The sequence below is a fragment of the Physella acuta genome, unplaced genomic scaffold, assembly GCF_028476545.2.
Source record: "Physella acuta isolate Inbredline_101_S28 unplaced genomic scaffold, ASM2847654v3 ptg001231l, whole genome shotgun sequence".
In the NCBI taxonomy this organism is placed as follows: domain Eukaryota; kingdom Metazoa; phylum Mollusca; class Gastropoda; family Physidae; genus Physella; species Physella acuta.
Window position 1 is genome coordinate 91,145 of NW_026732747.1, and position 27,839 is coordinate 118,983.

The 27,839-nt window shown below is 32.1% G+C and overlaps 1 protein-coding gene across 1 annotated transcript; it reads left to right on the forward strand.

Annotated features, from left to right (window-relative positions):
* LOC131957296 (uncharacterized) lies at positions 1-27,812 on the forward strand. The gene is made up of 35 exons (XM_059322022.1): positions 1-46; positions 1,291-1,624; positions 2,447-2,523; positions 3,086-3,227; positions 3,529-3,540; positions 3,932-3,973; positions 4,134-4,157; positions 5,347-5,545; positions 6,114-6,187; positions 6,940-7,063; positions 8,792-8,866; positions 9,556-9,644; positions 10,533-10,606; positions 12,831-12,922; positions 13,776-13,930; positions 14,532-14,612; positions 14,851-14,911; positions 15,216-15,273; positions 15,873-15,898; positions 16,582-16,653; positions 17,203-17,365; positions 17,693-17,772; positions 18,209-18,310; positions 19,471-20,063; positions 20,746-20,786; positions 21,136-21,160; positions 21,358-21,392; positions 21,745-21,778; positions 22,151-22,197; positions 22,486-22,531; positions 23,576-23,616; positions 24,126-24,180; positions 24,293-24,347; positions 24,750-24,812; positions 26,240-27,812. Exons 2-35 carry the CDS (start codon positions 1,356-1,358, stop codon positions 26,309-26,311), a joined length of 3,198 nt encoding a protein of 1,065 aa, XP_059178005.1. The 5' UTR covers positions 1-46; positions 1,291-1,355; the 3' UTR covers positions 26,312-27,812.
* Positions 27,813-27,839: the final 27 nt, after the last annotated feature.

The following is a 27,839-nucleotide window of genomic DNA, read 5'->3' on the forward strand; positions in this document are numbered from 1 at the left end:
TAGACATAGATCTATAATTTGTTTTCGTTCTGAGTGTGCACATTAGGTAAAGATAAATTTAATATTATTAGAAATTACAGGTCAAAGGCTGGTAGATTTAATATTATACACGTTTGGTTACTAAATAAACAGCCTATTCGTTCAGTGGCGTCGCTAGGTCGGGTGTCATCTGATGCGGCACCTAGTACGGTCCGCACTTCCACGTCCCCGCCTCGCGACGCCTCTGTATGCGTTGCTAGTACCCTATTTCGATAAATATGTTGGTATATCATTTTAAAAAATTAAACCTAGTTAGCAGAGGCGTAGCGAGCGGGAGGGGGCGGGGGATGCGGACCTCACCGGATGACACCATTTAGGGGGGTGACACCAAGGCAAAAAATAGCAAAGTATATAGAGAAAATGATAATTCCTCTTAATTAAGTGATTAATTTGAGTGTTAAATAGTCTTGTAAGAGGTGCAAATCGAAAGTTTGAGGGAGGGGGTGCAAATCGAAAATTGAAAGTTTATCCCCGGGAAGGGTCGCTACGCCTCTGGGGGTGACACCATTAAGTGGTGACACCCGACCTTGCTACGTTGTATGTTGGTATATCATTTAATAAAATTAAACCTTGTTAGTGAAGTACGGTACATGGGGCATCTGAAGTACACGTCACCTGTTACCTCGACATAAGACTGGGATGGTGTGGTTAGCACTATGTTCAGTCGCCCGGGTGTACTCAAGAACGTCCTAAGAACTCGACAATTTAGCGGTATCAGTTTGAAATTTTGCCATCACAATATTTATTTGCTCTTGCTTGTAACACGGATGTAGATCTAGATGCCGCAGGGCCATTAAATAGAGGAAAATCTGTCATTTCAACAATACCATGCACCACTCTACTTACTACCCGAATGTTTCTTTCAGACATTTTTCTCCGGGAGGGGTGCAGACACTTGTTAAAAAAAAATTGTTTTCTAGATCTATATAAACTACATTTTGTCTAGTCGGTGAAGGGGGGGGGGGGGCGCTTCCCAGGAGATGCCTAAAAGAAACTCCCCTTCCTTGCAACCCCATTTAACAAAATATAAAAAGTAATGCACCCCCCCCCCCCATTTTGAATCATTAAACTTATTTATGAAACGTCACCAAACCAAATATTTTGCACTCGAGTAAAAACTGTGATTTTGCCAATTTTTGTTTTCACAATTAAACAATTTATTAAGGGATACAAATTAATTAAGATGTGTATAATTTTTTAAACTACTGAATACCTAATACTATTTCAAAGTCTTTTTTTTTTCTTTCACAGATAATTTTCAAAAATTATTTTTTTGAAATATTAAGATTCAAATACGTAGTATTTTTCTTTTTGCAATGGAGCGATCAGCTAGATTCGTCAACACTATGTGTAATGCCAATTACAATAAGTCTCCGAAATCTTCATTGAAAGCAAATAAAATAACACGTGAGCGAAGCCCGAGTTTAGATCCGGGAAAATTCAAAGATTTTGATCTGAAAATAAACGAGGCGGAACAACATGTGTCAGCAACGAAAATCGTTGTCTCCCCTTACGACGTGGCAATGAAACGCTGTGCTCAGGCTAAATTAATGCCCAATAAGGTTTATGTCCCTTGGTACAGAAAGTAAGTGATGGAGTATTTCGTTTGTATGTGTTATTCCGAAAATGCCACATTAATGGAATCTACTTAAAAAAGGGGTGTGTGTAGTAGTGTCAGCCTAGTATGGTAGTGTTCGGCAAAGGACAAGGTTGTTAGTTCTTATAGTTTTGTAACCTCAGGTTTGGTGTTTTGGTCAAATGTATGATTCGGTCAAATGTATGATTGTTATACGAGGACTTGGGTTAGGTAAAGGTTTAGAGTGTGGATATTACGTTAGCAAATCACATATTTCAGATTTGGATTATGTTTATATAACATCCCCTTTTTAAAAAGAAGATTCAATGAATTAAGACGCTGATTCATTATCTGCTCCTCTTTTATTTTCATCTCTAAGTGGAGAAAATGCCAGTAATATTATTATTAACATTCTTCAATGCTTTTTTACTTACCTATTTTCTCCATTTCTTTCCTACTCTTTCCATTAATTTTTTGTTCTTATTTTTTTTTTTTTTTTTTTTTCTACTTCTGGAATTGTTTAGTCCCTTGTGGATTAGGTTTAGAAATTAGATCTACATGAAAATGATCTTGTCTGGTAATACTTGCTGTCTTAGATCACCTTCTTTTCAAGATTTCTTGCTCAACTGTGCTATCTCATTTCAGCAATATTTCCTACAAGCTTAAGTTTTAGTATTTCCATTTTGCAGTTATTGGTGTTTTAAAATTTTTAACGTTGATAATGATATTAATCTCTTACCTATTGCAACTTAATTACATGGTATAAATGTCATTGAATATAATCTAATAGACCAGAATGTTTTATTGATTGCTTTTTTTTTTTCATAATAGTTACAAAATACCAGATATACCAGATGAGATATGGGATGATAATCAACCATTTGATGAGCTACAGAGAAGGGACGAAGGTACACATCTGTGATCATACTAAATTTAGTGATCAAATGATTAGTGTTAAGTATTTTTTTCATAGACTATACTGGAAGGTTCTTTGATAATCATACTTTATTTGGCCAAATTAAAAAAAACAACAGCATTGCTTATAAAAAAAACATTTGTGATCATACCAAGTTCTAAAAGATGCTTTGTAATGTAAATCACTAAATTTAGTGACCAAATGATTAATTTAGTATATAGACTATACTGGAAGATGCTTTGAAAATCATACTAGATCTATATTTGCATAACTATTTAAAAAAAAAACATACTTACAAATAAAACAATGAAAATCAGTTTCTTCCATGCTAAGGTGTTAATTACCTGATTATTTTAATAATGGTTTGTTTTATATGCTTTGTATACCATGATATTATTATCGGGCAGTTTTTTTAAATAATAAAATTATAGTATAGTTATGTGAAATCAGCCTATCTGTAACCTATGCTTTAGGAATTTGGTACTTCACCATGTATAAAAATAACCTATCTAGTTATGATTATGCTGATTGACAAAATTGATAATTTTTTTTAGATATTGCCTTGCAACGCTATTATGGAGAAAAATATCTCCTTTTCCAAGACCTAAGAGATCCAAGTATTCGTCAACATCGACTTGAAATTTTGAGGTGGTACAACAGAATGAAAGATAGGAAAAAAAAGTCTGAGTTAACATTGTAAGTTGTTTATAATTTTTTTTAAAAAGTCATATTCACAAGGATTGTGAGCAAATTTTGCAATTCATAAAATAACCTAGTTTCTAAAGGAGCAATTTTCTTTCAAATTTTGTAGCATTCCTTAGGACAAGACAAAAATGTCTAATTTGTAATCTATAGGCCTACGGTTTCAAGATTAATGATTGGAACATTTATTTTAAACTTTATTAATTAAAAGTTAAGTAAAAATACATTATCGAAAGGGAAATAACTTTAGGTATAGAAAGAGTGTATTTTATCACGTATAATTTTTTAATTTCAGATCTGAAGATAGGTAAACAAATGTATCAAAATGTCTTGAGTTTTGATTAAAGTTTATTTCTTTTAGTTTACTTAAAATTGGTTTTTAAATTATATACTTCAGAGTTGTCTTTCAAAAAAAAAAATTACAGATTTTAAATTGTTTCTGCAATAACACAATATTATTAGTTAATTTGTTTTTAATCTACACCTCTTACAATCATGATAGGTCTGCTTTTATTTGTATCTAAATTATTTTATTGATTAGTATGTACTTTTGATAATTATTCTTTAACATTTGATCCCTAATCTATTACTAAAGCCTTTAAATAACATACTTAAATTGTAAAGCAAAATGTAACCTTAGAATTGGAAATTTCATTATTGGACATGGCTAAAAGGGAAATAATTTTTTTTTATTCCAGTCGAACCACTTCTGTTTGGCCTACCCCACAAGCAAAAGAATAGTAAGCTCTATTTTTGTCTCAACAATTTATAGTATTTCTGCTTAAGTTAATGTTAAAACTATATTCATTTTATCTGTATTGTATAAATAGATAATTTAGACACCCGCATAAGTATTGAATAGACTTATACTTAATTGTACCAATACAAATGTTTCTTTAGTGGGGCTCCTCAAGGAAAGGACACGTAAGTTCAATGTATTTTAACTGTGCTTTGCCTACAATTCCTTTCCTTTTACCAACTTGTGGTTGTTGTAAATTATGTTATGCCTAATGTAAATAAATATGGTAAAATAGATTATTTAATCATATGATTGTCATGCTAAACAGAAAAAAAACATGGCATGGCTTTTTCTTAAGGGGTCGTCCATAAATGATGTCACACTCGTAGGGGGGAGAGGGGTTGGTAATTTTGTGATGACGTGTGATGAGGGGGAGTGGGGGGTTCAGATGGTGCGACGTCACACTTTTGCTTTATAGAAAAGAAATGTTAGAAAACAAATTTTTGACGTTGTTTTGCGTTTTAGAAAAACAGTTTTAATAAATTGTAATAGGAATTGATTAAAATACTCTATTTTGACAGATTTCAGACAAGATTTTGGAAAAATATCAATGTTTAAAAAAAAATTCAACTGCAATTTTGAGGGGGGTTGTAGGCTGAGGTGTGATGTCATTTTAGGGGGGGTCTGGCTTTTTGTGACAATGTGTGACAGAGGGGAGGGGGAGGTAAAAATCATCAAAAAAAGTGTGACGTCATTTATGGATGACCCCTAACAAGACCATGTGTCACACAATCAGGAGTTATTACACTTGCATTGTTAAGCTGTTAACAATGTTTTTTTTTCAAAAATACTTATTGTTTGGATAAAAGTGGCAACAGTCGTTTTAATGTAATCTATTGTGTTATTGATCCTGCATGTTTAATTACATTGTATTTTGTTTTATAAATGTTTCTTCACTTTATTTATACTTATATTCGTATGCCTTTTTGTAAAAGCAATCAATATTTTACCTTACACCTTTTTCTTGCTTCACAAAACCATTTTATGTAAATTTTATATTAAATGTTAAATTATGTTAAATTATATAAATACCAGTTTGCTTTAAAAACTTTAAAAGTAACAGTAGCCCATGTGTGTCAATTACTTCATCTTTTTTTTTTAAACACCAGAACCCTATTTTTGTAACAAAAATAATATTTTTTCTACAATATAATCAGTTTTCTGATTTTGATTAGTTTAGGGCAAGCTATTGAGTGTAAGTCTTCACACTGATAAACTTATCCAAAATAAAAGTAAACTTTCATATCTTTGTTCATAATCTTCCACATCATCTGTTTGTGAATAACTAATGACAATTAATTTTACTCTCTATAGAAGGAAATCAGTTTTTGGCCCATCTGCTCACGAGAAGTCAGTTTTACTTCCAATAATTCAGTTCATGTTTAAAATTCACCAAACCCGTGCGAGGAATAATATGAAACAGTTGAAGAGAAGTTCAAATTGGAGACGGTTGCATAAACCTGAAGTGGCGATGAAGATTGCCGAGCTAGTTGTTAGCATTAGAAGGAACAAGGTTAATTTTTTTTTAATCAAAATTTGTTTTTGTTGTTACAACTAAAATATTTGTGTAGACAGGGATGCCTTCTGACTGTTAAAAACTACTGAGTTAAACAATACAAGATCATTTACATGTTTCAGTGGTATCAATAACTTACAGGACTTCCTTGAAAACTCATTAAAAAAACTCATTAATTTTTTTTTAAAAACAAACTCCTGTAATTTTCATGGAATCACTTAATTAATCAGTCCTGAAGTTATAAAAATGCCTTAAGACTTAAAGATTCCTGATAAATAAAGCAGGGCAAACATCTTAATCAGTAATTTAGCAGAAGGCGTTTCTTTTTTTTTTACTTTCCGCCTTTGAGTATGTGCACATCTGAAAGTAAATTTTTTTCTAGATTTCATGTTTCTCTTTGATAAACTGCTATGCTAGCCTACTGTTATTATCATTCAGGAGTAGCCTGAAAAGCTTGTAATATCGACCATTTTTATGTAATGTTGTAATGAAAACTATAATTATTAATTTTGAAGTGAGCATAGTAATTAAGTAGCTTCCTAATTGACGTAATACAAATTTTCAGGCAATAAAAAAATTTCTTCGGGTCATTCGCTTGGTACTAAGTGTGCAAAGGTTTATAGCAGTAATTTCAAAGATGTAAGTTAATCTGTTAATAAGAAAACATTGAGAGTTGCATTTAGAGATTTATATTTCTCATTTTATAAAGACTATTTTTGTAAATTGATTAATATACTAAAATTAAATATTAGCAGTGCTCAGTGTATATTTTAGCCATGCTTTGTGGGAGGGTGCGGTGCCATTTCTAGTAAGGGTCAGTTTACTAGTCTACATTTTATAACACAGAAAAAGCAGGAATAAGTTAGGAAAAATTTTCAAAAAATGTTTAATACTTTGTATTCATTACTTTAGGGTTCGAAGTGGTCGAGTCGGTAAAGCTCATGGTTGCTAAACCGAAAAGTCTCAAGTTCGAACCCTCGGGCAGATAAGGCTCGTTAGCTGGGGACAGCCACTTTTCTAGGAGAGACAACTCCAAAACTAAACAACTGCTGCCTTGTAGTTTGTTCTTGGTTGGACAAAGGCTATGGAAGCAAATCCAAAAAGAAAAGCAGGCTGAAATCGGAGTCAATGGCCTCAATGGCGCATAACCAGTTGACACGTAACGCTTAATTGTGTTGATAAATTCGAACAAAGTCTCGAGTTCAAACCCACTGGCAGATAAATCTCGATCCCCTTCAACACTAATAATTAAGAACGAAGAAGAAGAATTACTTTAGCCAGAAGTAACATAAAATTTGACATGTAAACTACAACATTCAGTCTCATATGTTTTTAAAAAAAAAAAACTGTACTATAATACCAAGTTAGCTGACTACCATTCCTTATAACAGGTCTGCAAATACTGAATCTTTGTTCAAGACTAAAGTAAACAAACCTATTTGTGTTTCCAAGATGCCATTAATGAAAGGGAAAAAAATGTTTGATGCAGAATCTAAATATAAAATATCAAATGAGGTCTGTATTATAACTAAATCACACATGTACACATGTATATAATGTGTATATATATATATATATATATATATATATATATATATATATATATATATATATATATATATATATATATATATATATATATATATATATATATATATATATATATATATATATATATATATATATATATATATATATATATACACATATATACATATATACATACCTATATACATATATTTAAAGGCCTATATATATATATATATATATATATATATATATATATATATATATATATATATATATATATATATATATATATATATATATATATACATATATACATATATACATACCTGTATACATATATTTAAAGGCCTATATATAAATATATATATATATATATATATATATATATATATATATATATATATACATATATATACATACCTATATACATATATATACATATACATATATTTAAAGGCCTATATATATACATATATATATATATATATATATATATATATATATATATATATATATATATATATATATATATATATATATATATATATATATATATATATATATATATATATATATATATATATATTCTCAACAACTTCATAAATTTTTTGGGCTAATAATGTGATGCCCCTGACACCTCTCTATTATAGAGGTTGATCAATGTACACTCTGTGCTTTCATACAGCCCTGGCTCTTGGGTGGTAGTGTAGACAAACCTATCCCCCAACAACCAAAGTCCAATAAATACAGTGCAGGTTTTGTTTACGTTTAAATAACTGAGGTTTTATAAAACAAGATCATATGTAGAAAAGTACACGTAATGCGTTATTGAAGCCTTTAAAAATTATTGTCTCTCTGGTGATAAGAAATACATTGCCACAACTAGTGATGGTTGGGGTAGTTACAGATAAATCTGATGTGGTGACACACCCCCTGTGTTATCTCAACAGGTACTAGACCTGGCACCCCGTCAAAAGAGCGCACGACAAAATAGCGGCGACATAAGAGCGCAGACAAAAGAGCGCCGACATATGAGCGCACTAATTTCCCGACAAAAGAGCGCCGACATAAGAGCGCAAACTAAAAATCGAAAAACCATATTTAATAAAAAAATAAAAACAAGAAAATTAACTCAGATCAGAAGGCATAGTTTGATGTTAACTCTTTATTGTTTCATTAAAAAACTAATTGTTCAGTTTCTTTAACCAAAAAACTGGTACAATCTACGTGAAGTCCAATTATTCAAAACGCAATCTAATAACACATACATTCTCCATATTACTTGGGTTAGAAATATTGTCAAACTGCATTCATAACATATTAACCATAATATATAAATAAAGATGTTGTTCTCTCACCGATTGTTTAATTAAAACAAGTGTTAACCATGTCATATTCGTATAGCGTATAACATGTGTTTTTTTAATTGACTGCGCTCTTATGTCGGCGCTCTTTTGTCTGCGCTCTTTTGTCGGCGCTCTTATGTCGACGCTCTTTTGTCTGCGCTCTTTTGTCTGCGCTCTTTTGTCTGCGCTCTTATGTCGGCGCTCTTTTGCCGTGCGCTCTTTTGACGGGTCACCACTAGACCTCTGTGTTAAAACAGCACTTTTTTTAACAAGGCCCATTCTCCAATATCCATAGTAAGGCTGTGGCAATTTTCTGAGTGTCTGACTAAATCATAAAATAAATCAATTATCTACACTTGTTTTCCAGATACATGTACCAATGGAGGTTAAACTATCCTTGACTACACCTTGGTTTCAAAGAAGTGAATATGAGATAGATAAGGTATCTTGAAAGTTAAATTTAATAATCATATTTATTCAGTTAGTCTACTTTGTGTTTATATACTTAAGGGAAATAGTAGATAAATGCAATATGATTAACCTTGTACAGGCTTTGAATTTTTCTTGTCTTTGCCATACCTCTAGCAAAGGGAAATAACTATTTTTTAAAAAAAAAGAAAAAGTTGCTTTGAATAATTAATTTAAAAATTAAAATAAAATGTAACTCACATATAAAAATAAATGCAGATTACCATGCGAATTACATTTTAATTGAAAAAACAGCATCAAACTGAATAGTGAAACAATGGCATAGACAGAACAGGGATTTTTGGGCAAATAGTACAATACTACACACAAAAAAAACAACTTGTGCATATTTGGTCGCATAGGACTGTAAATTGTAAAACGTTAAGGTCCATAATTATGCATTGTTTGATGAGTAAATAAGACAGAATTGTAAATAATATAAAAATTTTTATTGAAAATTTGTAAAAATTTGAAAGTTCTGAAGAAAAATGAAATCTATCATTTTTTAAATATTTTTTTAGATATTGCCTTGTAAAAAACATGTTAATAATATTTATTTCAAATAACTTTTAAAAGATGTTCATAATATTTATTTTAAACAGCTTTTAGCAGTTATAAACAATGTGTATTTCAAACAGCTTTTAATACACATGGTTTTCTTAGATAGTTAAGTGTTTTCAAGCTTTAAAACCATTTGTGGAATACCCTGTGAACTACCAGTATTACATTGGGAGAGTGGCTTGGCTTATGGAGTAAGTGTTTCTATCATTCAAGTTTCTTAAATATTGGAATTCTATGATATTAATATATAATTATGGGGCAGAGTGGTCTAGTGGTAGAGAGCTGGACTGCTAACCTGTAAGTCTCAAGTTCGAATCAGGGTTCAAGTCAGTAGACTGTCCCTGAGTTCACCCAACTCTGATGGGTATCTAACTCACGTTAGGGAAAGTAAAAGCAGCTGGGCATAGTGCTGACCACACTATCTCTTCATATGCCGAGGTCACAGAAACAAGTGAACTCTACTTCACTTGCCCCATAGACCGTCAGGTTTGAAAGGGAAACTTTACTTTTTTTTTTAATATATAGACTGATTACATTTGTAACCATGCAAAATAATGCTACTAAGCCAATACTTTGAAGCATATTGGAATCATGGTCAACATTATGAAGTAAACTCATTGTTGCTCAAAGACTTAGATAAAATAGAGTTGCAAAACTCTCATTCCTGTTGAAGTATAACAATTATCTTATTCTTCTTTTTCCCAACATCCCTGATAGTCCTCCCTTATTAACCATTAATCCAGTGAATTAAGTATTTAAAACTATACTATTTACTATTAACTTAAAACTTGGTAAAGTTTGTAAAAAAAAAATCCTTATCAGACTGCACTTTACATTGTTCTAGCCTAAACTTAAGGTGCGAAAACTTTCAATAAAGTCATCACATTTTGAAAATTAATACGTTTACTAATTTACTTCTCCATTATAATAATACAATGTGACAGTTAAATAAAATTATTTAGTGCACTGACACATAAAGAGCAGTGTAAAGAGCAGAAGGTTATAATTTAAAATCTAGAAATCAAAAAGGCTTATTAACACACACGAAAAATATTCAAAAACTTTTGAATCTTAAATAGGCTGCCAAATTTCAAAGTTGTGATAAGACAAGGACAGAAAGCGCAGTCATTTTATTTTGTGATATCAGGCAAATGTAAGTAGGGTATGTAAACTAACAGAATATTTATAAAATTAGGCCTACAGTCTTTTTATTTTGGTCCAAAGAGGGAACTAAGAAAGACTAATATCTCACATTAGAATGTTGATAGTTTTAATCCAAAATAACTAAATTCAGATATCCTGCTCCCTAAAAATATGACTGTCCAAAACCTCACTACTAATTAACAAAAATGTTAAGCATTTTTTTTAATACCTTTCTTAGTAGTGCAGCTTGTGAGCAAAGATGATTAAGCATTTTTTAAAATCAATTGCTAGGGTCATCCTATAATGCTGCTTGTCTGAATGCTTGTAAACTTGAGCTAATTCACAGTTCATACCTTATGCCTAACATCTGTATTTTTATGGTGACCACCTCACTACTACGCAATCTGGTAAAAGAAATTTCTATTTCAATTTTTTTTTTAAATCAGGGTAAACTCCTTTGTCAGAATTCCACTGCTGATTGTGTTATGTTAACACTGAAATCAGCCACTTTTATTGTCATAAGCAAACGCTGACTGGACTCTGGACTATGTTATTTCAGGGAACATTGGCTTTATACAATCAACATCTGGGTAGGAGGTGATGACAGCTAGTGTTTATACTACAATGTGTGAACATGATTGATACTTTAAACAAAAATTGAAATAAGCCATTAAACATTAGGCCCCTGACTACTGCCCTCTTAGCAGACTGCCCTCTATCCATCACTGCCCTCTATCCATCACTGCCCTCTATCCATCACTGCCCTCTATCCATCACTGCCCTCTATCCATCACTGCCCTCTATCCATCACTGCCCTCTATCCATCACTGCCCTCTATCCATCACTGCCCTCTATCCATCACTGCCCTTTATCCATCACTGCCCTCTATCCATCACTGCCTTCTATCCATCACTGCCCTCTATCCATCACTGCCCTTTATCCATCACTGCCCTCTATCCATCACTGCCCTCTATCCATCACTGCCCTCTATCCATCACTGCCCTCTATCCATCACTGCCCTCTATCCATCACTGCCCTCTATCCATCACTGCCCTCTATCCATCACTGCCCTCTATCCATCACTGCCCTCTATCCATCACTGCCCTCTATCCATCACTGCCCTCTATCCATCACTGCCCTCTATCCATCACTGCCCTTTATCCATCACTGCCCTCTATCCATCACTGCCCTCTATCCATCACTGCCCTCTATCCACCACTGCCCTCTATCCATCACTGCCCTCTATCCATCACTGCCCTTTATCCATCACTGCCCTCTATCCATCACTGCCCTTTATCCATCACTGCCCTCTATCCATCACTGCCCTCTATCCATCACTGCCCTTTATCCATCACTGCCCTCTATCCATCACTGCCCTCTATCCATCACTGCCCTCTATCCATCACTGCCCTCTATCCACCACTGCCCCCTATCCATCACTGCCCTCTATCCATCACTGCCCTCTATCCATCACTGCCCTCTATCCATCACTGCCCTCTATCCATCACTGCCCTCTATCCATCACTGCCCTCTATCCATCACTGCCCTCTATCCATCACTGCCCTCTATCCATCACTGCCCTCTATCCATCACTGCCCTCTATCCATCACTGCCCTCTATCCATCACTGCCCTCTATCCATCACTGCCCTTTATCCATCACTGCCCTCTATCCATCACTGCCCTCTATCCATCACTGCCCTCTATCCATCACTGCCCTTTATCCATCACTGCCCTCTATCCATCACTGCCCTCTATCCATCACTGCCCTCTATCCATCACTGCCCTCTATCCATCACTGCCCTCTATCCATCACTGCCCTCTATCCATCACTGCCCTCTATCCATCACTGCCCTCTATCCATCACTGCCCTCTATCCATCACTGCCCTCTATCCATCACTGCCCTCTCAGCAGACTGCCCTCTATCCATCACTGCCCTCTATCCATCACTGCCCTCTATCCATCACTGCCCTCTATCCATCACTGCCCTCTATCCATCACTGCCCTCTATCCATCACTGCCCTCTATCCATCACTGCCCTTTATCCATCACTGCCCTCTATCCATCACTGCCCTTTACAATTTATTGTTTTTTATAAATGTGTTGCAATATTCTTATGTTATTAACAACATCAAATATTCACAGATCAGCCTTATTTTTTTTAAAAAGTAGAAATTGTGTAAATCTTAGATCTACTTTAGAAATTACTATGTAAAGTTATTTTTTTTCTTCTAGTAAAAGTGCTCTCATTAAAAGGCAATGCTGACTGCTTGCACTTTGGTGAATTCAAGGAAATAATGATGTATAAGGCTCAAGACTGCTTTGGGGTTAGACACTGTTTTTACTCTCTTACAATATGTATTTTATAATTTTATATTTCATGCCAGTTCCAATTTTTTAACATCCAGAGTGATAGAAACATGAGGTTTGCCAAAGTTGAGAGGCCACCAAACTAGTATTTATTAAATATATTAAATAAAAATATATTAAAAATGTGGCACAAAAAAAAAGAAAGCTAGTGATAATGCAAACTTGAATTTCAGCAAAGTTTGAATTTGTGTGACTTGAAAGGGAGGAGGACATAAAACATTATCTTCTCCCCCCTCTCGTCAACCCTAATATACATAAAAAAAAAACTTTAATATTTTTAATATTGATTTATAATAATACGAGCTGACCCGCGGCATATCATACCCCACTATTTAGTTGTTTTTTTTTTCTACTTTTCAGTAATTCATAATTTGTGAATTCGACAGTACCAATGCTGCTACTGACAATATTTGCTTTAAAACAGTATCAGTAGGTCGTTAAGGATGATAAACCCCCCCCCCCCACCACCCTCCTTTCCCCTAACCCCTACCCTACACCCCCCCCCCCCCCTGTGAAAGCAGCCTCCTCTTAGTTACCTCCCCTAAGTTTAAAATCGTTTCAAACTAAATTATCTGCCCCTAATAGCCATCACTAAACCCGACTCTACCATTGTAAACATTTAGCGTGAACCATAGCTCACCAGACCATGTAGGGGTGGGGGGGGTGGTAGGGAGCGCACTTACAGCTTGGTGTTTTCTATGGTCTCCAAGAAGAGATAAATAATCAACAGTTGTATTACCACAAAGTAGGTTGTGACAAATGGAATTATCAGCTGGACAGTTTTTATTGAACTGAATACTTGGGTTACAGGAGGAATGCATATCCCAGCCTTACAGCTATAGAACTTACAGCATTATCACAGATGAGCCGTGTATTTTACTTTCTGTTAACATTCATGAAGTTTACCAGATGGAGATGAACATCAAGCACAATGAAGAGGCCCCAGAACACATACGTTTTCTCAGGTTTTTACAAGTATTTTGTTGTATTAACATTAGACATTAGAATGTTTGATCTCAGGGGAACCTTGCGGTAGGGCTCATGGTTGCTAACTCTAAAAGTCACGAGTTCAGAAAAAAGACAGATGAGGCTTGTTAGCTGGGGACAGTAACTTATCAAGGAGAGAAAACTCCAAAATAAAATAATTGCTTCCTTGTAGTTTTTTTACTCTGATGGACAAAGTGCTATTGAAGCAAATACAGATAATAAAGCAAGCTATTGTTATAATCAACAGGCCACAATCATGTTGAAACAGTATATTGAATGGTGTGAAGGAAAAATTTCTTGCTATATTACAGTTAAGAACAAAAAGAAGAAAAAACAAGAGCCCATCTTTCTTCACTGTGGGTTAATAAAGTTGATTTTTATCAGCATTGCACTTACCATTTTATTCATGACAATACTGAACTAGCCCCAGCTTTATTAAGACTGTTGTAAGCTGTGGGAAAAAAAGCAATCCCATCTTGGCTTGAAATCAAAATAATTTTTATATACCAATACTAAGTGCTATGAAAAAGGAAATTCCTATTATTCTTTTAATATTTCACACTAATTTTATGATTGCAGTACTTTGCCATTTCTGGATAATTTCCCGAAGCCAAAGCTGATTGAGGAAGCGGATGAAAATGTTATGTTGTTTTATTTTAGGTGATAATTCTTAACAATCAATAACAATTTTTATTGCAACACTGAAATTAATTACGCTATTGCTATAAGTTATTTAATAACTGTTTTAGAAATTAATGTGAAAACTTCAAAACTCAATATAGTAAACCAGCTAATATCAAATTTAATAATTTATTGTCTTTTATATTTGATGATCTATGAAAATTATCAGTGTCTGACTTCTAGGCCTAATAAATTATGACAGCTATTTTTTTTTCAGGGCAAATACTGTGATAACAGAAGATGTGGAAGATTCAGAATTTGTTTATGTGGTTAGTTGGGTATGTAGAAAATCACTTAATTTTAGCATTTTTACTTAGAAAATGCATTTCCTGGTCAATATTCAAAATATACTTTTAAATTAAATTATGCACATTGTTATTGCCAGCTAAATAAATGGGAGAATAAAAGCCAAATACATATTGTGTTGCCAAACAAAAATACCTAAATATTTACTTAAATAATTTTGACATTTAGGATGGTTTATTGTAGTTTATATTAAAAATTCAAATTATATCCAGAAATTTTGACATAAGTCTGAGCTAGTGACCATGGAGTGTAATTACGCTGTTCTGTTTCTTACAGGGCTCTGCAGATGTTCTTGTAGAATTACTGCCTCAAAGGAAATGGATAGCAACTTACAGTATGTTATTTCTTGAATGAATCTCTGTTCTGTACCTTTCATTTATTGCTTGCAACACCAACAGTGTTCCAGTCTTTCTTTTCTGGGGGGAGGGGGAAGGGGCACTTGAAAATTTCAAGGGGATGGAATCAATTTTTCTAGGGTTGGGCTCTGAAAAAGTATATATTTTCAGAGGCGCTCCCCCCCCCCCCCCACCCCAAAAAAAAAAAGAGATGCCTGGAAGAAACTCTGAACACCAGCAATCACAAGTTTATTACATGGCCACATTCATATAAGTGACAACATCATGGTTAGGCTTATAATACTACCTCTCTGCTTTTTACCTTCTGAGTCTTATTAAAATACTTGGTAGTAAGTGTTTATTTAAATGAACATGTTTCAAGTTGTTTTTAACGTTTTAAATTCTCACAACCTTCAGGAATTGTTTTTAAAAATTTAACCAAATAGTTAATTTAATTTCTAAAATTAAAAGACCAATACATTTAAAAAAAAAAAAGATTGAAAAGAGTAAAAGAAATAATTTTATATAATTTAATATTTTCTCAAAAAGTAGACAAAGCTGTGAACATTTTAAAAAAAATTTTGTCCTCACTAACTAGAGTTAGCAGAGCGTGAGCGTTTAAGGGTGAGACAGTTATGTGCTTTTATTTTATGTTGTTCTTAAATGTTGTCTTACAAAGCCTTTTTTTTTAAAATTAATTGTTAATACGGTTTCTTTAAATTTTATGCCCATTTTGATGCATTGATCCCTTTTTTGTTTTATTATTTTTATATTTCATGAGTATTTCTTAAAAGTTATTGTGTTAGACTGCAGAGTTCAGCTTATATATGTTTAAACCAAGCCTTTTTTAAAAATTGATTGTTAATACTGTTTCTTAAAATTTTATGCCCATTTTGATGCATTGATCCCTTTTTTGTTTTATTATTTTTATATTTCATGGGTATGTCTTAAAAGTTATTGTGTTAGACTGCAGAGATCAGCTTATATATGTTTAAACCAAGCTTTTTAAAAAAATTGATTGTTAATACTGTTTCTTTAAATTTTATGCCCATTTTGATGCATTGATCCCTTTTTTGTTTTATTATTTTTATATTTCATGGGTATGTCTTAAAAGTTATTGTGTTAGACTGCAGAGTTCAGCTTATATATGTTTAAACCAACTCATCTCTAACACATTGATGAAAAATTTTCATTTTTATATTTTTTAAATAATGTGTATTTTAAAAGTTTTTGTGTTGGACTGCAGAGGCCTCCAACTTCTTGTACATTGGCATAATTTAGTTACTGTAGTTGTTGTTTCTTTTCAGCGCAAATCAATGGAAGAGATGGAATTAGATCTAGATAACATTGTCAAACAAAAAGAAACGCGCATTCAAAGTGTAAATGGTTTTTAGAAATTTTTTTTTAGACCTTGTTTAATATGAATGTTCCGTTTAAAATTTTTAGATGTTATGTTCATTGGGTATATGGAAACAAATGTCAGGGGCATAATGTTTATGGGGTCAGGGACTTAATGTTCATGGTTATTAGGGCATACTTTTTAGGGTATGTCTAAGTGTCAGCTTCATCATCCTCAACATCATCATCATCATTTCCTGAAACACATGGGGTAGATGTATCAGAGTTCATCTGCTTCAGAGACCTTGGCATATGAAGAGATAGCATAGTCAGCCCTATGCCCAGCAGCCTTAGTTTCCCTACCGTGAGTTAGATACCCATCAGAGCTGGGTGGACTCAGGGATGTTCCACTTATTTGAACCAGGATTTGAACTCGAGACCCTCGGGTTAGCAGTCTAGCTCACTATCACTAGGCCACAACATCTAATGAGTGTCAGCTTCAGTGGCATAATTTAAGGTTAAATGTATCTTTAAAATTAAACCATAAAACCACAAATAATGATTGATTAGATAATGAACTCTGTGCATAGAATCTCCAAAACACCGAGGCGACAAAGAAAAAAAGGCAGTCAGTACAAGGAAGTGGTAATGGTTTGACCACTCTGACTCGATCGCCAAGATATCAGAGGGTGTGCCAGCAGGAAATGCGTAAAACAGAACGACGCATTGCAAAACAGAATGAATTATTTCAAGGTAAGTCTTAGAATATCCTTCTACTCAGTAAGTTGTTTTTCAACTTCTCGATCATTCACTCTTGTTAATCAGCATTGTGATTTTTATTCAGTATGAAAGTGTACATATTCATGCATTACCTAAAATATATTTTTATAATTATTAACAAAAATGAAAACATCAAATTAAATTCAGAAATAGTGGAAAAGTCTGTGATATCAATGGCACATATTGTTTGGAGCTCTTCCTTTTTTAAGGTTAATTTAGACTGGAACCAAATGATGTTCACTGAAGGAACTTTAAATTTAAAAAAAAAGATGTTTCATTATTTATTAATTTTAATTGCAGCTGAATCAAGAAGGATACAACTTAAGACTTATAGACTCATATCATCTATGTCGCATAAAACTTCACTATTGAAAGAATGGGTACAGTATGCAATTTAAAATTACTATGACTAAAATTGTTCTTATAGATCTAGATCTATATTCTTTGATAGAATTTATACTGAATGAATATTTCTATTTGCAGTATGCAATTTACAACTTACTGTGAATAAGCAATCATGTATTATTTGGAAGAATTTTAAATAACTGTGTTCCTACAGTATATCATTCACAACTTATTGTGATTTTAAAATATTTATTCTTTGTAAAAATTATAACTGAATAATTGATCAAATACAAATAAAGCATGCTTAATTAGCGTTAAAACCCTGATACAATGACTTTTAATACAAATTTAGTTATAATTAGGGTTGCAAAACTTTTGCAGTCTTCCATATTCACTTCAGACTAGAAAAATATTCATGAGCTGGTTATTTATATAAAATTTAAATAAATGTTTACTTCATTTATTTTTTAGTCCAAGATTTATAGTGACGATGCAAGGAGAATGACCATTTCATCACTTGATTCTAAAATGCCGACCCCCGTGTCTAAACTTAGCAGTGACTTAGGTTCAGAGGTTGGTTTTGTAAAACAAAAATGTAATGAATTTTTATGTGTGAAGTTTAGAAAAAAACATTTTAAATTTTATTTGGGTTTAGGCATCACCCTTTCACACCCACCCACATGTCATTATTCCTCTGTTAATAAGGCCTACTCCTCCAATCTTCCATAGGGGATACCCTAGGAATACACACTTTTCTGGCAAATCAAGAAATCCAGCATTCTTCACAATGCCTAACAATATATGAAATGAATGAATATGATATAAACTTTATTTATTACTTTCCTTTGGAACACCAGAAAAGTGTAGATCAAGCATATTCCATAGAAAAAAAATTCTTTAACCCTAACCCTAGCAATAACAATAACACAGACAAAAGTTTAAAACATGGCCAAGCATCTTGTTTCTGAAAAAATTTTTTTATTTTATTTGAGGTGGTCAGTTAATCCCTGAATTATATAATATATGCCCTTAGAATTCTAATTATCAATTAAATAATAACATGAGATTTATAAATGGCTTTTGGAAACATTTTGTGATTTCTATATTTTTTTCCTTTCTCAGTTCAATGTTTAATATATTTTTAAAATTAATGTTAAATAACTTGCCTAGCGGCTAGGGGTCATATATCTAAAGATAATTTGGATCATTATGATAAGTAAGTAGTTGTGTGATTGAGTGTTCAACTGCTCACCTGAAAGCCTCGAGTTGGAACCTGGGCTTGAGTCCCCATATGACATTCTGAGTCAACCCAGTTCACTTTAGTTAAAGTAAAGGGCATAGTGCTGACCACAATATCCCTTCATTTATCAAAACCACTGAAACAGGTGAACTCTTCTTCACCTGCCTTAATGGACCTAAGGTTTCGAAAAGGGCAGAGGCCTAGCGAGGGGGGGGGGGGGGCTGGGGGGGACATATGTCCCAGGGCGCCGACCTTAGGGGGGAACGCCAAATTGAAAGTTTGAGGGGGGGGTGCAAATGAAAAGTTCGAGGGGGGGGGGGTGCAAATCAAAAGTTTGTCCCTGGGCGCCGGGAAGGGTCACTACGCCTCTGGAAAAGGGTACTTAACTTTTTTTTTATAGTTATAATGGTTACTTTAATTTACATTGTTCTGGGTAAAATTAAAATAATTTTTTTGTGTAAAAGTAAAAGTAAATACTGTTTATGTATTTTAGGGTTTAATGTACAAAATAGACATAGATCACATGTCTCAAGACTCACAATCCTTAACTAGTGATGCCACAACTCGAATCACAGAGGAAGCAGGGGTTGAAGAAGAGAGCTCATTAACCCAAGAGGTCCATCATTTTCCTCAAGGTAAAAAATCAAAGAAAAAACAGCTGCGTCGTAATCAACGCAACGTAGCCAAGCTCAAACCTATCAGTCAGAAAAGTCCTAGGCCGAAAAAAACCAAACAAGGCAAAATGAAACCACCTAGAAAGATTGAGCAAAAGAGAAAACTCCATAAGGATAGAAATGTCTTGGGATCAGTGGAGGAGGTGGAGAAGGTGGAGTCTCAAAATTTAGATGCAACGCCAAGCCAAGGTTTTGGTGATCGCCAAGAGGACGAACCAGCCGCGTCAGACAGCTTTCTTAAAGATCCAGTTAAAGTGGTCAAACGAAAGAAAATTAGACCTCTAAAGTCTAAAACAACGTTGACCAAAACCAAAAAGCCCCTTGGACAAAGTGCTGAGCAGCTAAACGACTCAGAGGAAAGCAGAGATGATGAGACAGAAGAAGAGGAAGCAAAGAAACACTCCAGCAGGCGGTAAGTAGTGAAAGCTGTGCTAAAAATATTGCTCAAATTAATTTTTTTTTAAAGACTATTATTTTAAATTAAATTTAAAATGCAATTTTTATGGCTGGCAAAATGTAAATTAAAATAAAAAAAAAATCCTCTTTAGACCTAACGATCAATAGGGTAGATGAAGTAGAGTTCATATGTTTCTTGACCGTGGCATATCAAGGGAAGGTTTGTCCAGCTGCCTTTACTTTCCCTAACATGAGTTAGGTACCCATCAGAACTTTATGTTCTATTGACCTGATCCCAGATTTGAACTAGAGACTTTAAGCAGCCTAGCTCTCTACCGCTTAGGCAATTCCATCCCTTACAAAAGGTAGTTTACCAAAATGATAGCTACCAACATGTCTATCAATATTTTAGACGCCAACATGTTGTTTAACACTATAATAGATGCCCGTATGTTTACCAATATTTAGCTTTTAAGTTGGTAATTTGGTACAAATCATCTTTCAAAAAGTAAAAAAAAAGTATGTTAGCGGCAAAAGCAAAGAATAGCCAACACAGATCTCCTTTTTAGTTTACTGCCTTTTACTAATATTAATAATGCATCCATGAAGAAAAAGCTGCACTCCATGTAATATCATTATATTATGTTCACCTTCAGGTCTCTTTTAGCCAAATACTTCTTTATTGCTATTATTTGCAGGAAAGCTTTTTTATTGCAAGATGAAAACATTTCAAGTGGAGGTGGTAACCTATAACTACAATCTATAGATTAAATTATAAATGAATTCTTTTTTTTACGTTATTTTTAGATTGTTTTCAAAACCATATTACCATGTCTTGATGCTTATTTTTTTTAATTTACATGAAAGAAAAATAGATTTTGAAATAAAAATGAAAGTATAAATTAACTAAGTTTACATTTTTCAAAGATTATGAAAATGATTGTTTGGATCAACATTTTAAAAGTTAAAAATGATTTTAGTTTAATAATCTTTTAATAAGAGAATGCATTCTTTTAATTTTAAAAAGGTACATTAACCATGTTTACTAACATCTGATTCTGTTCTCTTTGTTATTTTCAAAAATTCAGGTAAAAAAAAAGGTCAACGCAAGAAGTAAGATTTTATAAATACTTCATAAAATTTAATTCACAATATACATATTTTTATTATGATGGATTGTAAATTAGTTACAAATATTTGTGTGTATATATATATATATATATATATATATATATATATATATATATATATATATATATATATTTATTTATTTATTTATTTATTTATTTATTTATAATATACATTTGCAGAGCATCAGAGTTGGATATGTTAGAAGAAAACAAAAGTATGTGCCATTTTGCTTTTTACAACAATATAATATTTGCTTACATTTTTATTTAATTTCTACTATCCAACATTGTTCACCTTTTTTAGTTGCAAATGTTCTATTGCATTTGCTTGGTGTTGATAACTTTTAAAGTTGGGAGTGTTCTACTACTTTTTTATAGTTACTTAAACAAACATAACCTGTTACACTTATTCTAAAAAAAAAATTGTATAAGCATATGTTAAAGTTATTTTTGTTTTATAGAACAAGACACATCAGTGATATCTTAATATTTTTGGCTTTTTTGTTCTATTTTTAACTTTTAATTTTTTTTACCAATATCTAATTAAAACATTATTATTTTTTTCAGCAGATGGTGATGAGGAAGAAGGCAATAGAAATAGGTAAAAACAAAGGAAGAAAAAATAAATAATTCAATTCTTAGGAAAATTGGGAGATAACCTAAGAAAATCTTGTTAATAATACTATCTTTTCCATTGTGTTACCTTCAGTAACAAGATCTAGTTTATATATATATATATATATATAACTACCATTTTTATATCTTTACACCGGGTTTACACTTCTACATGTATACTATACAAATCTAGGTGGAAAAAACTTGCAGGAAATAAGTATACATGTTGCATTAACATTTTGCTCGATTTTTTCCTAGACATGTAAAGTATACATATCACAAGTGTAAATGCCATGCTAGTTGTGTTTTCTTACATTTGAAATCGATCTAAGTGCAACAATTTATTTATAATTTACAGCAATAAAAACAAGTCCCTTTCTACCAACAACTCCAACATAAGAAAATGTAAGTTACTCTATAATTTTGAGAATTTTCAGATAATATGAAATTGATACTTTAGTAATAATATATTTTTAGTTAAGTATGCATCTTTATGACAATGCTATAATTTTGTGTTAAAATTTCTGCTGTCAAATGCAAATAAAAGTTTTAATAACTCTAACCAAAAAAAAATAGGTTATCAATTGGTCCTTTCAAATTATGAAAGTTTTTTTATATTTGTGTATAGAATTGATCTCTGTATTCAAAATTAACTCAGTGTAAACACTTAATCAGTGCAAATGTCTTTTACAGTGCCACCCATAGGAGATTACAATGAAAATTATGATGACCTTTCAAAGTGAGTTTATTTGACTGTATCACAAATACTATACTACATATTTACACTTTAAAATTACAAGGTTTATTTGATTACAGAACACATCTTTTGGTTCAACAATGTTTGTTCTGAGACAATTAAAAAAGTATGTTTAAATTAATTCATTAAGAGCTTAATGAGACATGTTCACGTCACATTTCCTCACTAAATGTATTGCTTTGAAAATTTTTTTAAGCATTTTGGACTTGTAGCCCTATTTTCTTTTACAAAAAGTCCAATACAAATAAATGCGCAAAATAAATAATTAGAATAAACATTCTTCTCCTCAAGGGTTTTCCTCTTTTTCCTCTAAATGAGCCGGCCCGCAGCATAACATACGCCGCTATTTAGTTGTTGTTTTTTCTACTTTTCAGTAATTCATAATTTGTGAATTCAACAGTACCAACGCTGCCACTGAAAATATTTCTTTAAAACACTATAAGTAGCTCGTTAAGGACCATAACCCCCCCCCCATCCTTCCTTCCCCCCCCCTCCCCCTACGTTTAAAATCATTGGCTCTGCTTGTAACCATTTAGAGTGAACACAGCTCACTAAGACCATGTAGGGGTGGGGAGGTAGGGAGCGCGTTTACAGCTTGTTTTCTAGCGGCTCCCAAAAGAGAGTTATATATATAGATAGCTAGATGTGTTAAATTACTCAGACACCTGGGGTGAGGAGTTGTGTCAGTTTGGTGGTTTTAGATTAATTGAGCAAGAGAAATTTTCACTGAATGAATGATTAATTACAGAAAATAAAAAGCTGAGGTTCTAGAAGTATATGCAAATTGAAACAATGCAGCCAGTTATGTAAAGAAACAGTTGAATTAACCAACTGGTCATAAAGGAAACATGTCTTTAAATTTGGTCATACTGACAGTTCAAAGTTGTTAATTACATTTTTACTTAACCTCTGACATATTACCTTTCAAAGAGATGCCCACTATTATAGTTAAGGCTGTAATACCTCGGAAATATTTATCTTTGAGACTTATAACTAATGTAAGACCTAAATTTTTAAAACATTTAGGTCAAAACAGATGCTTTCAAGAGGAATTCAACAAAAAATAGGTAACTATGACACTATAGGTCCAAGTATTAATTCTTGTAAAAGTATTAAAGCTTATCTGATAGTGATGGTCAGCTTAACAAATCTCAGATTTTATTGTTTTTATCATTTTCTGTTTACTTTATTTCCTTACATTTAAAAAAGAAATATAGGTTTAGATTTAAGTATAATTGGATCCCCACTAATTTTTTTAGACCTATTTGTTATTGTTTTATTGAAGTAAAATATTTATTGTTTAGTAGAGAAGTAATGAATTCAGTCAATATTTCTCTTCTTTAAAACAATGCATGACATTTTTTTTCTTTACTAAAACACTCAACTTGATTTACATGCACATTTTGGATCAAATACAGACAAGAATAAAGGGTTGAACCAAGAAGATTTTTTTAGCATTCTACAATTCAGAGAAACAGTGGATCTATTTTAAAACTTATTTAAAAAATTTTTTTAAATGTGGAGCAATAGTTTTCTTTAAGTCAACTTTATAAAAAAAGTTTTTTTCTTGTTTCAGATAATCCTAGATTTGTTTACATTGGAAGAAATAAACCTGAAACTGTCAAGAACAAGTAAGCTCCTTACAAATACTATATTTTGAGAATATTCATGACTCAACATATCCTTGCATAACACCAATTTCACTTTATATTGTGTGCTGTAATAAATTGCTATGTTTTGCAGTAAGCCCTTTTCACAGTGGGAGTTAAGGAAAACACTACAAAGAGGGGATGTTGTGGTAAGCCTTAAGTCCATAATTTTAACTTGTTAAATTTTTATAATAAAATCACTACATTAGAAAAGTATCAGTTATCATTTGCTTTCTATCATTGTATGTTTATTGTATTTTAGTTGCATTTCATTTTTCATGAAACAATGGGCATTTTTTATTGTAGTTCAACTCATCTTTAAAGACCATAATGGTCAAATAAACCTTATATTTTAATGATAGGACACAGATTTTTCTTGTATTTTTTTAAGAATAATTTATTTTCAATATTGTGAAGCACATACTATGTGGCTGCTTTAAAAAGACACATTAAAATATTGACTGTTGTACTCTGCCTGGCTTAAGAGAATTGATTGAGACTTATGAAACAGTACCAGTGTCTAGAAATTAAAAGAATTATTACATTTGTAGGGTACTGAGTGGTTAGATTATAACGACCATGCATATGATCCACTGGATGAGAAATGGTCAGTGGTAAGTATAGTTTAAAGTGTTTTTAGCAAACTTTCAAAAATGAAATTTTTAATTTAATTTAAAAAAAATTTTGTTTTTATTTTAACACGTTTTTCTTAACTCAGCTTCGCGTTTGTTTGTTTGTTTGTTGTTAAAATTGACATCGAAAATTAGCCCACTTCTGATTGCTCTAGAGATCTGAAATTTGGCATGCAGGCTACTTTCGCCTAACAATTTCAGATGCAATCATAAAAACTAGCAATTAGAGACCGTAATTAGCTTAATTTAATTACGCCCCAAGGACCATAAAATTGAGGACATGATTTCTAAAGATACCGACAAGACTGGAGGCCTATTGAGACAGTTACTTCGGCCCCAATCGATGTGAGCGCGCTGGCCGTGATCGTATAGTGGTTAGTACTTCGCGTTGTGGCAACCCAGGTTCGAATCCTGGTCGCTCAAGATTTTTAGTCCGTGTATTTATAAACACTTAGTCAAGTCATACTTAATCAAGTCATTAGATCAAGTAGAAAATAAACTATATAAAAAACTTTTTTAAAAACCACGTTTTTCATGTGTAGCAACGGACTAAAAAGGAGAAAATAAAATACTTAAAAAAAACTTTTTAAAAAACCACGTTTTTCTTGTGGACTAAAAAGTAGAAAATAAATTTTTCTTTTGTGCTTCCTCGAGCTGTGCAGATTCTTGTGATGACTGACAAAAAACGTGGGTCGGGCAGATGGGTCGGGAAATTTGATGGTGAACGTACCCATGTTTTTTGTCAGTCATCACAAGAATCTGCACAGCTCGAGGAAGCACAAAAGAAAAATTTATTTTCTACTTTTTAGTCCACAAGAAAAACGTGGTTTTTTAAAAAGTTTTTTTTAAGTATTTTTTTTTAATTTTTTTTAATTTTTGTTTTGTTTTTATTTTTTAATTTTTTTTAATTTTTGTTTTGTTTTTAAAACATTTTAAAAATTGTTATATGATAACGATTTATGATAACCTTTTTTAATTCTGTTACTGTTTCTTTAATTTAAAAATTCTTGTTTGTTTTAGAGTAAATTTCAATTACACCATTATGATTTTGGATGTAACATTATCTTATATATGTTTGATGTGCAAAATGTCAAAATATATAAAAGTAGAGTAGATAATTCTTTTTTGCCTTTTAGAATTGAATATTCTAAAACATAATTTTTATTCCTCTCATTAAATTGATGGTCTATAGGATCATGAAGTCTGTTTATTATTACCATTATTTTTAACACCAGTGGTATACTATTGCAGAAATAGAATAATAATTGATATTATAAGGTAAGAGTTAGATTTTAGTCTCAAAATTAGGGTCTGACTGATCTACTTAATTATGATTAAACTGAAATAGTGATGCTCATTTTCAGTGCATTCATCAAGTAGCATTAAATCTGTATAATTTTATTCTCCAGGTTAGTCGAGGGGCCCTTGTTATCATGATAAGGAAGAGTCTTTTACTAAAGTACCTGAGAAAAGAATGGTAACAGATTGTTCTCAACTGAGGTAAAAGGGCTTGGCCAGAACAATTTGAAGTTATTTTGGCAAACACAAGGCATGATGCATTTCAGCTGTCACCCAACTTCAGGTCCTCATATTAAATGTATTATAGAATGAACCCCAGCACATTGTTTTCCCAATAGTATCTCACTTATTTTGACTTTATTTGTGTAGGCCTATATTAAGACCTTTTACCAAGTTGGCCTTTACAATTATTTAGGTTTGTTATTTAATGATGAGGCTCCATTAATTCACATGAGTGAGTAGATTTTAGTTGCTTTACAGTTTAAAAATACTTTGTATTTCAAAGGAGGTCTGAAGTTTGTTTAAGTATAGGCCTATTATTATGTATTATAAACATTTTAATAAACTATACATATGTGTAATGTTAAGACAAGACCTTTAGAGATTTGATGCATATCTGTAAATGAAATGCCTACACTATTATTATAAAACAAACTTTGGTATATTCTAGATAGGAATAATCATCATAAATATTGTTTAAAATTATTTTTGTGATACCATTGTTTATAGACATATTGTACATTCTGTTTCCAAGTAATGTTTTTTAACACATTCACATATATGTTAATCTCTTTATAAATGTAGGTTTTTTTTTCTTCATTTACCAAACTAGATAATAACCTATATATTGTCCATTAGTTCATGGAGATAAAACTGTACTACAAAATGAGTTACAGCTAACTAGTTTTGTTTCAGTTATTACTGCACCTACTGATCCATATTTTGGATGTAGAGTTGTAGTACAAAATTGTCACAGCTAATTAGAGTTTTGTTCCAGTTCTTACCACACTCACTGATTTATATTTTTTTTATTTTTTATCATGGATGTAGAGCTGTAGTACAAAAGCTAACTAGAATTTTGTGCCAGTTCTTACTGCACAAACTGATCCATATTTTTATTTTATTCATGGATGTAGAACTGTAGTACAAAATTGTCAAGCTAACTAAAGTTTTGTTCCAGTTCTTACCACACTAACTGATCCAAATTTTTATTTTTATCATGGATGTAGAGCTGTAGTACAAAAGCTAACTATAGTTTTGTTCCAGTTCTTACTGCACTAGTTGATCATTATTTTTATCATGAATGTAGACTATTTTGCACAAGTGTCACAACTGAGAGTTATGTTTCAGGCTAGGCTAGCCTATGGCACTGACGAACAACATGTAGCTCTGAGCCACAACAGGGCTCAAAGTATTATATTTATGATGTTAATGAGAAAAGTTGAGGAAAAAAAGTCTTTTTAAAGTGTATGTTTTAGAATGAAAGCTATAAGGACTAAATTTATTTTATTTCTGCTTTTGAAACACACTTTTAGCTGAAATAATGTATTACATGGCTATTGAGAAATGTATGCTGAGCCCTGTACCAAGAGGCTAGACCACATATAATTTGATAAATATTTTTTATATTATATTTTGTTTGATGCTTTTTACACAATGTTACATTTGTAATAATTTTTTTGTACATACTTATTAAAATATATCTTACTA

Excerpts from the sequence above, each read along its gene's own strand:
- LOC131957296 (XM_059322022.1), top strand. The coding sequence starts at position 1,356 with ATGGAGCGATCAGCTAGATTCGTCAACACTATGTGTAATGCCAATTAC. Across the intron at positions 20,787-21,135 it reads TGAAAACATTTCAAGTGGAG|GTAAAAAAAAAGGTCAACGC; the intron begins GTGGTAACCTAT and ends TCAAAAATTCAG. Across the intron at positions 24,348-24,749 it reads TACAAAGAGGGGATGTTGTG|GGTACTGAGTGGTTAGATTA; the intron begins GTAAGCCTTAAG and ends TTACATTTGTAG.